Source organism: Bos mutus, chromosome 4 (genome assembly GCF_027580195.1).
Source record: "Bos mutus isolate GX-2022 chromosome 4, NWIPB_WYAK_1.1, whole genome shotgun sequence".
Lineage (NCBI taxonomy): Eukaryota > Metazoa > Chordata > Mammalia > Artiodactyla > Bovidae > Bos > Bos mutus.
The window spans coordinates 108967480-108983772 of NC_091620.1; the positions used below are offsets into that span (position 1 = coordinate 108967480).

General features: G+C 38.6%; 2 protein-coding genes across 8 annotated transcripts in view; one reads left to right on the plus strand and one right to left on the minus strand.

Moving 5' to 3' along the window:
- The window catches only part of ANKIB1 (ankyrin repeat and IBR domain containing 1), a 157127-nt gene extending 150038 nt beyond the window's left edge, over positions 1 to 7089 (minus strand). Inside the window, exon 1 of one of the 2 annotated variants that reach the window (XM_070369867.1) lies at positions 6591 to 7089. The gene's annotated coding sequence lies outside the window, so the exon portion shown is untranslated. The remainder of the gene's footprint in view (positions 1 to 6590) is intronic. The other variant, XM_070369865.1, reaches the window with a different exon arrangement.
- A 150-nt stretch (positions 7090 to 7239) lies between these two features.
- Positions 7240 to 16293, plus strand: part of KRIT1 (KRIT1 ankyrin repeat containing) — a 43438-nt gene continuing 34384 nt past the window's right edge. The window contains exons 1-3 of one of the 6 annotated variants that reach the window (XM_070369871.1): positions 7240 to 7636; positions 12649 to 12752; positions 13829 to 13988. In XM_070369871.1, the coding sequence (XP_070225972.1) occupies positions 12651 to 12752; positions 13829 to 13988 (262 nt within the window). In that variant the 5' untranslated portion in view covers positions 7240 to 7636; positions 12649 to 12650. Of the gene's footprint in view, positions 7664 to 12626; positions 12753 to 13828; positions 13989 to 16293 lie in introns of all 6 variants that reach the window. The other 5 variants (XM_005908822.3, XM_005908823.3, XM_070369870.1 and 2 more) reach the window with 5 other exon arrangements.

The following is a 16293-nucleotide window of genomic DNA, read 5'->3' on the forward strand; positions in this document are numbered from 1 at the left end:
TAATCAGAAGCAAAAGGCCTTAGTCTAAAGAATGGCTAACTGTTGACAGTTTTGGGTTTAAAAAAAAAAAAAGGGAAAAAAACCCACAAAACCCCAAAAAACAGAATACAAATGAAACTTGGTCTAAAGACCTGACACTGGTTGATCATCTTTTAAAAAGTCTAAGAGGGTCTGAAAAATAATTAGATTGAACTATATCAAAGTGCTGATACAGCATATATCCTTCCAATAGATGAGTTAAGATCATTTCTAAATCAGAAGGAATACATTTTCATTGCAGAAACCAAAACTCTTCAAGGCATCAAAGAACTGTTAAAATTAAACTCAAAATGTTTAAAAGCTGAATAGATTTTATATTGCTCAATACTCTCTCCTTCATGGAGAATACAAATATTTTTAGTACATTTTCTAGGCTCTTGGTCCCACTGATTAACTAGAAAAAAAAAAAAAGTTACATATGCCTGAAAATCTATGTTACAGGTAACCATACAGAACTTCAGAACTGTCTTTTCAAAGGTTTAAACAACTGAAAACTACATTTTGATACTATACAATTCATCTGTTTCAGTAAATAAAAGATACTAACACCTTATGAAATTAGAATCTTTCAAAGTATTATTAACCTGACCTGACCAAGGGGTAAAAGACTTATACACTGAGAACTATAAAACATTAATAAAGGAAACTGTAGATGAGTCAAAGAAATAGAAAGATATCCCATGTTCTTGGATTGGAAGAATTAATATTGTTAAAATGGCCATACCACCCAAAACAATCTACAGGTTTAATGTGATCCTTATTAAATTACCCATGACATTTTCCACAGAACTAAAATGTGTAAATCCTAAAACTCATACAGAATCATGAAATTCGGCCCAGAATTGCCAAAGCAATCCTGAAGAAAAAGAACAAAGCAAGAGGCATCAGCCTCTCAAGCTTGCAACAATACTACAAAGCTACAGTAATCAAAACAGCATGGTATTGGCACAAAAACAGACATACGGATTCATGGAACAGAACAAAGAGCCCAGAAATAAACCCACACATCTACAGTCATTAATCTTCAACAAAAGAGGCAAGAATATACAATGAGGAAAAAGACAACTCTTCAACAAGTGATGTCAAGGAAAGCTGGACAGCCACATGTAAAAAGAACACATCCTCTCATCATATGCAAAAATAAATTCAAAATGGCTTAAAGACTTAAACATTAGACACGACACCATAAAACTCCTAGAAGAGAACATAGGCAAAATATTCTGACATAAATCATATCAGTGTCTTCTTTGGTCAGCCTCCAAAGGCAACAGAAATTAAAAACAAAAATAAACAAATGGAACCCAATTAAACTTGCAAGTTTTTGCAAAGTAAAAGAAACCATAAAAAAAAGAAAATAATGAAAAGACAACCTACAGAACAGGAGAAAATATTTGCAAAATGATGCAACTGACAAGGGCTTAATTTTCAAAAAATACAAATAGCTCTTACAAGTCAAAAACAAAACAAACAGCCCAATCCAAAACTGGGCAGAAGATCTAAATAGACATTTCTCCAAAGAAGAAATACAGATGGTCAATAGGCACACAAAAAGATGCTCAACACCTCTAATTATTAGGGAAATACAAATCAAAACTACAGTGAGTTACCACCTCACACCAGTAAGAATGGCCACCACCAAAAAGTCTACAAATAACAAATGCTATAGGAGGTGTGGAGAAAAGGGAACCCTCCTACACTACTGGTGGGAATGTAAGTTGTTGCAGCCACTGTGGAAAATGTACGGAGGATCCTTAGAAAACTAAAAACAGAATTACCATATGGATCCAGCAATCCCACTCTTGGGCATGTATCTGGACAAATCTATAATTCAAAAAGATACATGTACCACCCCCATGTTCAAAGCAGCACAATTTACAACAGCCAAGACACGGAAGCAACCTAAATGTCCACTGATTGATGAATAAAGATGTGGTACATATATACAATGGAATGCTACTCAGCTATATAAAAAACAAGAATGAAAAAATGCCATCTGCAGCAATATGATGCAACTGTGGAAAATTCTGAAAGAGATGGGAATACCAGAACACCTGATCTGCCTCTTGAGAAATCTGTATGCAGGTCAGGAAGCAACAGTTAGAACTGGACATGGAGCAACAGACTGGTTCCAAATAGGAAAAGCAGTTCGTCAAGGCTGTATATTGTCACCCTGTTTATTTAACTTATATGCAGAGTACATCATGAGAAACGCTGGACTGAAAGAAACACAAGCTGGAATCAAGATTGCCGGGAGAAATATCAATAACTTCAGATGACACCACCCTTATGGCAGAAAGTGAAGAGGAACTAAAAAGCCTCTTGATGAAAGTGAAAGTGGAGAGTGAAAAAGTTGGCTTAAAGCTCAACATTCAGAAAACGAAGATCATGGCATCCGGTCCCACCACTTCATGGGAAATAGATGGGGAAACAGTGGAAACAGTGTCAGACTTTATTTTTCTGGGCTCCAAAATCACTACAGATAGTGACTGAAGCCATGAAATTAAAAGATGCTTACTCCTTGGAAGGAAAGTTATGACCAACCTAGATAGCATATTCAAAAGCAGAGACATTACTTTGCCAACAAAGGTCCATCTAGTCAAGGCTATGGTTTTTCCTGTGGTCATGTATGGATGTGAGAGTTGGACTGTGAAGAAGGCTGAGCGCCGAAGAACTGATGCTTTTGAACTGTGGTGTTGGAGAAGACTCTTGAGAATCCCTTGGACTGCAAGGAGATTCAACCAGTCCATTCTGAAGGAGATCAGCCCTGGGATTTTTTTGGAAGGACTGATGCTAAAGCGGAAACTCCAGTACTTTGGCCACCTCATGCGAAGAGTTGACTCATTGGAAAAGACTCTGATGCTGGGAGGGATTGGGGGCAGGAGGAGAAGGGGACGACAGAGGATGAGATGGCTGGATGGCATCACTGACTCGATGGACGTGAGTCTCAGTGAACTCCGGGAGTTGGTGATGGACAGGGAGGCCTGGCGTGCTGCGATTCATGGGGTCGCGAAGAGTCGGACACGACTGAGCGACTGATCTGATCTGATGCAACTAGAGATTATCATACTAAGTGAAGTAAACAAGAAACAGAAAGACAAATACCACACGGTATCACTCGTATGTGGAATCCAAAATATGACACAAATGAACCTATCTATGAAACAGAAACACAGAGAGAAGAGACTGGTGGTTGCCACAGGGAGGGGACTGACAGAGGGATGCAGCAGGAGGCTGGGGGTAGCAGATACAAGTTTTTACCTAAATAGGTAAGCAGCAAGATCCTACTGTACATCACAGAGAACTACATTCAATATTCTATGATAAACCATAATGGAAAAGAGTATTTTTAAAAGAATGTATATATATTTATAACTGAATCAAATGGTTATACAGCAGTAATTAACACGTTGTAAATCAACTTTACTTCAACTTTAAAAATTGTTTTACCTACAGGAAAAAAAATTAAACAGTTATAGCTATATAACAAGTTTATACATAACTATATAACAAGGACTTCCCTTGTGGCTCAGCTGGTAAAGAATCTGCCTGCAATGCAGGAGACATGGGTTCGATCCCTGGGTTGGGAAGATCCCCTGGAGAAGGGAAAAGCTACCCACTCCAGTATTCTGGCCTGGAGAATTTCATGGGCTATATAGTCCATGGGGTCGCAAAGAGTCGGACATCACTGAGCAACTTTCACTTTCAACTATATTACAAGTCTTTTTCCTTAATGGGAAATCTTAATGTCAAATCTTTTCTAGCGTATAACAAATAAAACAATATTCAGCATTACTATAAACCAGAATCTGTGTGGTTTTTAAATGGAGATAAAATACTTCTTAGGAAAGTAATAAGAATCAAATGAAATAATGTAATAACAAAATACATGGTGGTAAGTGTGAATTAAACATTCAATAAATGGCCTTTACTGTGTTAATTCTCATAGAAAGGAAGTCAAACAATCCTGAAATATGGTCAAGTGACTTAAAAACGTATTAGAGATGTCTGTAAAGGCATATGGATAAAATCACAGTCAAATATACACAATGGCAAATTCAACAAGGAAAGGAATCTTAATTTACTCATCCTTGAAGTCCCTGAATCTAACACACAGCCTGGTACACAGAGTAGGCATTTAATAAAGGTTACTGAAATGAAGTGAATATGAAAGTTAGTTATCTGAAAAAAAAAAAACAAACAGGTAATCTGAGGTTGTCTGAAAAATAAAGAATCCCCAAATTACCAATACTATTGTCCGAGTAAATCACACTTTGAGAAAGAAAACAAAATACCTACACATTTTAAGACCATGCACAGAAACTCCTCTCAGACTGGTCTTTTTAATAATGACGAAGTCACTCTCAAATCTGTTTTGGCAAATGTGTCATATATAAAGTTCAATATTAGAAATATTTTAAAATTTCATCAATTAACTGTGCATCCCCAAATGGGGAAAAGTACCCAAAACACTGAGGAATCTTTCCTAACTTCCATTGGAGGAGAATCAGATCAACTTAAATCATGGTTCTTCCATCTATTTATATATGAAAATTAGTTTAAGCTTTTACCTACAAGTAAGTTGTAAATACACATATTTCACTTTCACAAGTTCAAATGCACACCCCAGAGAAGGAAACAAAAAAACCCAAACTCTCTCAAAAGTGGGTAGTGCTCCTATAGGAGTATAAAAGAGTAGCAAACAAAATTTCCCTCCCATGTCTCAGCAGCCACCTGTTACAGCCCACACTTATGGCACAGGCAGCATGGTTCGGGAACACTTTCATATTGAAAACTCAAAATTCCCAGTGCAATGGACGAGGGAAAAATCATAATGTGGAGATACAGCCCTATCTTCTCCACTCTAAGTCCAGAGGTAGTAGAGGTCAATACACTTTTTTTTTAAAAGATTTTCTTCAAGTTATTGCCCATTTTACTAAACGTAAAAACCACACCCTTAGTAATACATTTGACTCTGTGCGGTGCTTGGCTTCTGAAACATGCCAGGAAAGTACATTTCCAGAGAGACAGCTGGAGCTACATCTCTTAAGCCTACTTCAAACTAAAATCTGTGAACAGTGTGCAGTTACAAATCAAATAATAGTCTCAAATCAACTGCTGGGAGGTTTTGAGAACAAAAAAAAATTACTGTTAAATACATTTACCTTTCTGAACAAAATGATGTTTTTTGTTTTTAGGGAAAAAAAAAACACCCACACACCAAAGCTACCAGTCTACATAAGAGAATAATTTAAAGAAGAGTAACAGAGAGCCTGCAATACACAGAGGAAAATCATTCTTAAATTCTCTTTTGCTTTCTACAATGCCTTTAAAAGTATAAACTACATGAAGGCACCTAAGTCACCAGACACTGTCAGCGTTACAGTTATTCTTAAGGGTAATTTCTGGAAAGTTCTGCAGTGGCAATTTAAAAAAAGCAAACCAAATTTTAACGAAGAAAAAAATGCTTAGTTCAAAATCTGGAAATACACGTTGATGGTTTTTACGGTGAATTCTTTTTTTTCTTTAAACTAAGAAACAGGAAGGTGACAGGCACAATGGTGAGTAACATCTGTAGGTGGCTGAGCCAAACCAAATTCAAAAAGATCTCTGTGGAATTAAGGATTTCAAATAATATCTTGACAAATATAATATGACATGATCAAAAACCACTTTAGCTACTTTTTTCCTTTACTAAGAAAGCAAAACCTTCCAGTACAAAGGTTTTCACATCACACACACTGGAAGAATTAAATGTAAATCCAAAACACTAAAATTATCAAAAGGCAACCAAAACACATTTGAAAAAATGAGACTTCCGTTTTTCATACCGATTTCTCAGACCTACTAGTAAATCTCCCCTGGAATGGGTCTTCATTTCAATTTAAGATTGTTCAATATGCCACTTCGTGTGAATACAGCTTGTGAGACTAATTCTCCAAACCTCCTCCGGAGATGCTTAATTACAGCTCTAATTCCAATTTCCTGCGACTCAGTCACACACAGAAAACGGCTTATATACACAGGAGAGGAGAGGAATGGAGGTCCAGGGGAGCGGCCCGTTTTTGTGTGGTGGCAGAAGCTGCAAAAATAAAGGTTCACTGGAGCTATTATCCCCACCCATCACAGCCCTCCAGAACGCTTTCATCCATCCACCCGCTCCAGACTCTCGAGCTCTCCAGAACGGATGAACCCGTGGCTTTCCACGTCTCAGAGGATGGGCGGGGGACGCTCTGAGGTCCGGGGTACACATAGAAAAAGAGGGAGGGCACAGATCCTTTGAGGACGGAGGGACAAGGAGATGCATCCAGATGAGGAGGCTGGGACGCGCCACGGAGACACCGAGGCTTGCAAATTCGCTGACAGAAAAGCTCACAGGAGGCAGACAGGGGATGTTGCCTGTTCAGAGACGGGAACAGACAATCCTCCAGAAGAGAAGGGAGACGGCATCTGTAAGAGTCCCGGGAGGGCGTGAACTAGGTAGCGCTGAACTCGGAGCTCAAAATGGGTAGAAACCGCCTCAAAAAGACCCGCACGGCGAGGCTGAGACTTACGGTTACTTCCCGGGCTGAGGGTAAGGGTCGGGTGGACCCTGCAGCTCTGCAGCTCTGCCACCGCCGTGGCGCCCCTGTCTCTCCAGCCGAGCCGGTGACCTCAGGTACTCTATGCGCCCCACCCACCCGGGGGGACGCCCCTTCTCGGCGTGCGCCCCCTCCTCGCTGGCCCGGACGCGCCCGCCTGCCAGAGACTGCTGGGGCCGAGTGCGCACTGGAGGCCCGCGGGGACGCAGCGAGAGCTAGAGGCGCCCGCGGCGAGGCTCAGACTGGGCGGGCGCCCCCCATCCCTCTCCGGCCGCCGCGCCGCCTTACTCGGGGGAGGGGAAGAGGGGGCGGTGGCTCTCGCCTCCGCCTCGCGGTCAAGTCCGGCTCAGGCTCCAGCCTGGAGCGCGCGCGCGCGCAGCCCGGGCCGTCCTCCTCCCCTCCCCCGCCTCCGGCTCAACTGCTGGCGCGCCCGCAGCCGCCACCACCCCGTCCCCGAGCCGCTCGCCACCAGCCCCAGACAGCCGGCACCCCAAGCGAAAAGCGGCAGGAACGGCAGCACCTCGGCCACCGCCCCGGAAGCTCTTCCCCACCAACCGGGAGGCTTCAAGGGGTGTGAACCCGGAAGCGATTTCCTCGCCCCGGTAGCAGCGGGATGGAACGCTAAGGCCTTTGAAGACCTGGAATCCCGTAATTTAGAGAGCAGGTGAAGTGTGTATGGCGCAGAGCTCAGAGGCGAGCAGAGGCCAATAAAGAGCCGGTGGACAAGAGGCTCTCCGATCCCAGAGACCGGATCTCTCGAGTTGCCGGGTGTGGGTCGCGGCCGTACACGCCGGGCGGCTTCAACGGGCGACCGAGTGTTCTCCTGTCACAGGAAGTTGGGCCTGGCCGCTGGGAAAGCGAAGGGAAGGCGGAATGAAAAAGCAGTGAAGGGCCCCCGCCCCCGCCCCCAGGTGACTGTCCCACCCACTGAGTTGAATGTAGCGGCCCGGGAGGCACTCGGCCCCCAGCACGGGTGAGACGAGGAGGACGGTCCAGACTCCAACGAGAGAGACGGAGAGGTAGGAGGCCGAACTGTCTCCATCCAGGCAAGGACTTCATTTCTTATAAGTAGTTACAGAGAAGCCAAAGACACTTTTTGGGTGGCATCTCTTTGTGCAAAGAGGCGTGCCCGCCCTTTTCTGGTAATGGACGCTGATGGGTGGTGGTGGCCGAGGAAAACGCCTAGGAAGTTTTTATTTTTGTCACTTCAGGAAAAGCGATTGACAGCAGCTCGCCCCTCCTCTCTGTCTTCTGCGTCATTTAAGGCTTTTGGCTGTCTTTCTTTGCTTGTTTCTTCGTGGTGTTTTTAGCTTCACCAGAAATTTTTCATCTAGCTGACCTGACTCCGGATTTCACCTCCATTCCCATCTCACGCATGGAGAGGTTTTTTAACTTCAGTCTGCTTGCCAGTGCTTCCTCACCATCATGTCTTTTAACTGTTTTGATGTCCTTATTTATTTGGGGGAAAATGTCAAAAGCTCGAAAATGTTTTCATAACAATAGAAAATCAAATATTTTATGGTCTTTTTTACTTAATCCCATGTTAGGTGTATTGGTTATTTTTCCCTTCGAACTGGGTTGTGGAACCACAGTAGGACTTGATATAAAGTATATTTGGATATACTACAGATGAAATCAGGCTCCCCCAAATAACCTCCTCAAATGTTCACTGTAGGAATTCATTAGTTCCTTCTCTGTTAGTCAGATTTAGTATAATTGCCTTCAAAAGTTATTTGAAGATTATTAAATATCTTACAGAATAGAATGTGACTTAACAGAAAGAAAGAACTTGAAAATTACCAATGATGCTTTTTCATATTACCTAATGTTTGGTAGAACTGGTTCAAAGGACAGGAACAGAGCAAACTAGAAATAGCACCAATGACTGTTTTCTATTCTGCTTTATTATTATTTCCTCTCTTTTTATTACTGTAAGCCAATTTGAGTGGCAAAAGGATGAAATTTTTAATGGTCAGCCTATCCTTGGAGGGAAATTCTTACTGATATTTAGTTGCCATCTCTTGTCTCTAATACTATAATGCTTTAAAATATTAAATCGTTTAATGAGAGTAGAGAAGTGGCTAGTAACTTAGCTACTCCGCCTCGGTTTTTTTCTTCTGTAAAAGGGAGATAACAACAATAATAACTACGTCATTAAGTTTGGGGAAGAATAAAATGAGTTAATGCATGTAAAGCCCTTAGCACAGTATCTAGGATGTAATAATCATTGTAAGTGGTGGTAATTATTCATATTATTTTAAAAAGTTGAGAAACTTTGCTTAAGGATGAAGGAGGGAATCAGGTACATCCTACAGAGCCCTAATGCTCAATTTTTTTGTTTTTAATTCATGAAGTACACTTTCTGATCATTGTTGCTAATTTATATTAGCATGTACTTTGCAAATTGGTAAATCATCTTGTCTGGAGTAGGAAATGGCAACCCACTCCAGTATTCTTGCCTGGAGAAGCCCATGAACAAAGGAGCCTGGCAGGCTACAATCAATGGGGTCTCAAAGAGTCCGACAGGACTGAGCAGCTGCACACACAAATCATCTTGTCAGTTTTGACTTCTGGTAACTAAATTTACAATACCTATATTCATGTACTGAATCTTCTCTTTTTCTGCACTGCAAAAATACTTTGAAAGTTTGTCCATCTTGGGGATTCCGTGGCGGTCCAGTGGTTAATTCAGATTGTGCATGCATTGCCTAGGTCCCATTTTCAGTCCCTGGTCAGGGGACTAACATACTGCAAGTCTTGTGGCATGGCCTAAATAAATAAATTTCATTAAATTTGTCCATCTGTACTCTATGTAGTAAACGTTTCTTCTTAGCAACATTATTGGCAGTTTGTTCAACAGGACCTGCCCCATGAGGACTAAATGGTGTCTGTTCACCCCATTTTTCACCCAGTCATAGAGATGAGAGATGCCCATGTTTTCAAATGATGCCTGGTAGGTCTCAGGCCAAATGAGAACCTCTTCACTTATTTGTAAGGCATCATTAGTCAGGCAACATAGTATCACTTATGCCTAAGCATTTTCCAAAATAGAATGATTGGTGAACAAAATGCCACATTTCTTCCTATTCTTAGTCACTTGAAGGCTTATCTAAAATTCTGTCTAAACACATTACAAACTAGTTATACCATTTTCTGTTATTTTTAGCTCAAATTACTCTCTCTCAATCCTTTTGCATGTGATTCTGCCTTAGCAGTTTTGTCTTCATATATTAGTAGCTTTTGTTCTTTTCCTAACTTAAGCCTTTGTTTTCTTCCTTCACGTCACTGGAAGTATGTATATTTCAAATATTCTTTTTTTTTATTGTATCACATTTATCTTTTAAAAATTCAATGTACTGTGCAATACCAAATATTCTAGATGAGTAATAAGTATTAGTAAATAAAGCACTTTGCCAGTAGATTTTTTTTTTTTAACAGGTGACCAACAGTTTAATCAGTTCGCTTTAAAGTGTGTTTAGAAAACTAAGAATTACTTGATTTCTCATTTTAGATGCTTAATAGAAAAAGGGTTTCTGTAATTGTGCCATATATGTTATACAGTGTATTCATAATACAGTGTCTTTCTTTTGGGGACTGTCAATATTCAAAGAGGCAGGCATACATTTCAAAACTTATTAGGTTTTATATCCTGAAGTCATTGTTAATCTGAGGTGAAAAGTAAGTGCTAAATTGGAATTCTGAGAAGAAAAAAGTCTCATTGTTTTTCACTAATAGGAAGTTCTATTGCATGAGGTGGGTTTTAAGATGGTCTTATGAAAAAATTGAACTGAAAAAAATCCCACAAGGTATAGAGTGAGAATGCATGTCTTCAAAACTTCTCACAAAATGAAATGTCTCAAACCTAATGTTCTATCGTAGTTTCTCTGTTATCTATAGTTTGTCTGGATCTAAATTAGTGAAAATTTTTATAACCTAAAAATTTTTATAATTTATAAATAAATCTTATAATTTAAAGTTTTATTACTTAAATAATTTATAGATTAAAATAATTTAAAATTTTTGTACAATAATAATTTTTTAAAAATTTTAGCTAGTGTTTACTTAAAATGTCAAAGGTTACTGAATTTTAAAAGCATTCTTTTTAGGGAAATTTTCTAGTTTTAAGGTGGTGGAAGGGAGTAAATTAAAGATTTTTTGTTATTATGTAAAGAAGTGAATTAAAGATTTCAAAATGACTTTATTTTGCAGTTGAGAAAACAATAAAGTCCTCTATCTCCTCTCAGATGACATTCAAAACCTTTCTTGAAAATGAGCTCTTTTTTTCTGAGAGTTGGAGCAATAAGGAAATTATTAAATATAAACAGATCATTTTAATGCCTAATGGACTTTTAAAAAAACTGAAGAAGGTTCATCTTACCATGGCCAGGAAAGCAATTCCTTGCTTGATGTTCTTCTCAAAACTTACTGGCATATAAATGAGAGGTAAATTTTAAAAAAAAATAAAATATATTCAGTGCAAAGAGATGTTTAGTCTCTCAGTCGTGTCTGACTCTTTGCATCCCCATGAACTATTGCTCACTATGGGTATTCTCCAGGCAAGAATACTGGAGTGGATTGCCATGCCCTCCTCCATGGGATCTTCCCAACTCAGAGATCAAACCCAGATTTCCTGCATTGCAAGTGGATTCTTTACCATCTGAGCTACCAGGGAAACCCATGAAAAAGAAAAATTAGTCCAGCCATGAAAAGAAAAATTTATAAGAGCACTTTATGAGGAGATGGGACTATGAAACAACCAAGAAAGTGCTTGAGCTTCAATTACTTGTTGGAAATTGCCCAGTGGAGACTTAAAATTAGTCTGGGGGAAAAAGTGTACATGTGTATATGTATGTGTGTGTATATATATACATATACATATATATATTTGGAAGCAAACTTTTTAATTATCCACAGAATTGATAATGGAAGTGAAGAACATTTTTAAGTCGATATCAGAAAGCTTTTATCAACTGATTTAATGTTTTTGTGTCTGTGATAGGCATCTCCAATGAATATTAAACTATCCTTTCAGTTCAGTTCAGTTCAGTCGCTCAGTCTTGTCCAACTCTTTGCAACCCCATGATGGCAGCACACTAGGCCTCTTTGTCCATCACCAACTCCCGAAGTCCACCCAAACCCATGTCCATCTAGTCGGTTATGCCATCCAGCCATCTCATCCTCTGTCGTCCCCTTCTCTTCCTGCCCCTAATCCCTCCCAGCATCAGGGTCTTTTCCAAAGAGTCAACTCTTCGAGTGAGGTGGCCAAAGTATTGGAGCTTCAGCTTCAGTCCTTCCAATGAACACCCAGGAGTGATCTCCTTTAGGATGGACTGATTGGATCTCCTTGCAGTCCAAGGGACTCTCAAGAGTCTTCTCCAACACCACAGTTCAAAAGCATCAATTCTTCAGTGCTCAGCTTTCTTCACAGTCCAACTCTCACACCCATACATGACCACTGGAAAAACCATAGCCTTGACTAGACGGACCTTTGTTGGCAAAGTAATGCCACTGCTTTTCAATATGCTATCTAGGTTGGTCATAAACTATCCTTTAGTTCATCCAAATATCAAAATTCTTTTTAAAGATTCTGGAAAGAATGTCAATCGCAGCTACCTATTTCTAGCTTCCAAACTTAACAATATGACATTCACTTTTGGAATTTATGAATACTATTCTGAATCACTATTTCAAGGCATTTTTACTTAGTTATTTATAAGACATTTCATAATTATATCACCTTTTTTACAGGTCCAAAAGGCAGATTCTTAACTAAGAATCTGTTAAGACCTATGAAAGTATATATCCCCATTAAAAAAAAAAATCTACCTTTAATAGAAAAGGAAACAAAGACTACAAGGTATCTGAAATTATTCATAGAGGTTTACTAGTGGTGAGATGTGATCAGTCATCTCTGACTTGCTTTTTATATAGTACATATATTCTAAGACAGAAAAACCAACATTTTATTAGTTGTTCTCATCATGATTATGTCTCCTTTAATCTTTCAAGGGATTTCTTTGTTTTTATAAAGCAATGGGAAATCCAGAAAACATAGAGGATGCATACGTTGCTGTTATTCGGCCGAAGAATGCTGCCAGTCTCAATTCTCGGGAATACAGAGCTAAGTCATATGAAGTGAGCACAGCTGACTAACATTTGATTTTCTACCACTGAATGTCATTCTCCATTATCATTTTCATTCACATTTAAAGTCTTACCATAGCCTGTAAATTATTGATAACGTAGATATTGACAAGCTAGAATTTACGATTATAGAGCTCGTCCCATCACCATGTCTTTTTTTTTTCTGCTGCATGTATTTTGACCATTTTTTTCTATTCATTGATATGGATAAATTCTTAGATAGTGAAAGTTACTTATTAGAGTTTTGCATATATAATTTATGAGAGTTTGGTTTTTACTAGAGTTTCTGGAATGGCTTGCAAAAAAAATTGCAAAATTCCAGTCTAAATTTTATTATGGTTATTTTTCAAAACTCTATTTTTAACAGTTCATTTAAAAATATCTTTACCTTTAATTGTTTTAGGCAATTAAGTTACTTCTCTGAAATCTTGAATACATTATTAGTATTAGTAAACATGACTGAGGCACAAAAAAAGAAAAGCCCAAAGCAGATTTTTATCTTTACTATGCAGCAGATTCAAGCATCATAAAATACTTCTAGTCTAATCCGCTCAGTCCTGTCCAACTCTTTGTGACCCCATGGGCTGGCAACCCCATGGGCTGTAGACCACCAGGCTTCTCTGTCCATGGAATATCCCAGGAAAAAATATTGGATGGGTTTGCCATTCTCTTCTCCAGGGGATCTTCCTGACCAAGGGACTGAACCTGCATCTCTGGGTATTCTGCTTTAATTGCCTTTTCAAGGTTAGTTATCTGAAACCTATTAAAGGATACTGCAAGGATTCTGAGGAGGCTGCCATTCAGCAGTGCTGTGGCTTACTAGTTCTCAGTCCTGGCTACACTTTAAATCACCTGGGGAAGTTTAAAACTTCAGTACCACAACCTTACTCCCCTGACATTCCAATTTACTAGGTCTGAGATGAAGCTATACATTGATCCTGTTCTAAAAGGGTACATGTTATTCTAATATGCAGCTAGGCTTAAGGTTAAGAAAGATTTCTGGCTATATTTTAGGGCAAGTACATTTTATTTTAAACATTCTCTTAATGTTGTTTTTCTCATCCAAGATTTTGTTGCATGAAGTTCCCATTGAAGGACAGAAAAAAAAGAGAAAGAAGGTTTTGTTGGAAACTAAACTGCAAGGTAACAGTGAAATAACACAAGGCATATTGGATTATGTAGTAGAAACCACCAAACCAATTTCTCCTGCAAACCAGGGTATCAGAGGTAAGAAATTTTTCTCTTTAACACAGTTGGTTTTAATTGCTTGTGAAGGAAGACATTTTAAAAATATATTAAAGTCAGTTTCTTTTTATGTTCCTTTTCATTGAAAAACTTGAAAAAGACTCATTATTTCTGGGGTTTTTTTTTAAGGTGGAACCAAACTCCCTTCAAGAAGTTCCTTGACTATAATGCTTTTTAAGTTAAAAAATATTTTTAAATATTTTAATAATTTTAAGTAAAAAAAAAAATTGAAAAATATTTTTGCAGTTTCTTTTTTTTTAATTGGAGTATAGTTGCTTTACAATGTTGTGTGAGTTTCTGCTGTACAGCAAAGTAAATTAGCTATATATACACATAAATCCCCTTTTTTGATTTCCTTCGCATTTAGGTTGCTTCAGAGCACTGAGTAGAGTTCCCTGTGCTGTACAGTCGGTTCTCATTAGTTACCTATTTTATACATAGCAGTGTATATGTACGTCAGTCCCAGTGTCTCAATCCGTCCCACCCTCCCCTTCTTCCCTTTGTATCCATACGTTTGTTCTCTCTCTCTCTGTCTCTATTTCTGCTTTGCAAAGAAGTTCATCTATGACATTTTTCTAGATTTTACATGTACGCCTTAATATATAATATTTTTCTCTCTCTGACTGACTTCACTCTGTGTGACCATCTCTAGGTCCATCCATATCTCTGCATATGGCACAATTAAGTTGCTTTTTATGGCTGAGTAATATTCCATTGTATGTACGTACCACATCTTTGCTCATTGCTCTGCTGCTGGATTTTTACGTTGCTTCCATGTCTTGGCTATTGTAAATGGTGCTGCATTGAACATTAGGAAGCATATATCTTTTTGAATTATGGCTTTCTCCAGATATATGCCCAGGAGTGGGATTGCTAGATCATATGGCAGTTCTAAAAAAATATTTCAATTGTGTTAATGATTTGTTCAAGAAAGAGAGGAAGCCAAAGTGGCTTGAAAACTAAAAAGAAAGCACAAGTTTTTTTGTTAGAAGTATAATTTCCCTAGATAAGTATCTTTGAACTACTGTTTTTATTTCTTTACTCCAGGACACAGAAAACTATAAACCTCTCTCCATAACTAAGTAGCAGTTAAGATTCTGTGTATTAGAGCAAGTCATATAAATTACCAGGTAGCAGAGGTTTTCTTCCCATTTGGTCACAAGAAGAAAATCATTTTCAACAAGCCAAACTGTGAACTGTAGAAATATTCACTCTAAAAGGTAGAGGCCCCATTTACAAGATAATCTATAGCTTATGAAACTGATTAAATATCAATGATCAATTTTATCAGGCTGTGCCTCAAAAGAAGCAGATAGCAGTTAGAAGTTCTAGAAATTATACATCTGTCCAGAATTCAGGCATTATAATTGAAAAGGTAAAGCTAATTTCAGTCAGACAACTGTTGAGAGCAGTTGTTGGTAGTGAAGTAAAACGCACCTCTCTGTGCCTAAATTTTTGGGGTTTTTTTACAGCTTATTCAGTGTTTTTTTTTTTTTTCTGTTCATCTCTTTTCAGTAAAGAGACTATTATTGTTGTAAAGATAAGGCTGAATCATGTCATTTGATTTATTGGTTATTTGGGATACTTGTTCTCTAGAGATAAGCTGAACTAAGCCTGTTTGATAACTTCTGAAGGTACCATTTACCATATTTTACCTCCCCAACAGGTAACCTCCTCAATAGGGCCTGAAGAGTTTTTGCAGTTCTGACCATTGTAACTGGAGACTATAAGAAGTTCCTGCATAAATGTACAGATCTTTGATACACATTCTGAGTCCCACAAAGAGAATCCCCTTTCCCTGATTATCAGATTGACTTTTTAAATAAAGTGATCTAGAAATTGATCTTAGCTGAAAAAGGAGGACTATCCCTGTGGGTGATCAGGCATATGAAAGGCTCCTTTGGATGCCACAAATTTGTCAGCTTTTTCTACCTGTCTTAGACTTCTCTTAGTAATTTGTATTACTATTACTTAATTGTTTTAGTTATCAGTACCTATTCTGAGATCAAATTACTGAGACAAAGTCTGAGCCCAAATCACGTATTTGAGCTGAGATAGAAAAGTCATAATTTGCTATGAATTAGCCAAACTCTAACACTTGGTTCATTCCCCAAGAAAGGGGATATACATGATATCAGTGTGAACAAAAATGTCCCCTGGCACAGAGGACTGGTAGTTTTTCTTAGAAGTTACGAGTGGATAGGCACCCTGAAATATGTCTAGCACAATTATGTCTTGTATACTTAGTAGAATGTGCTAATAAATTTTCAGGCATCTTTTAACAAGA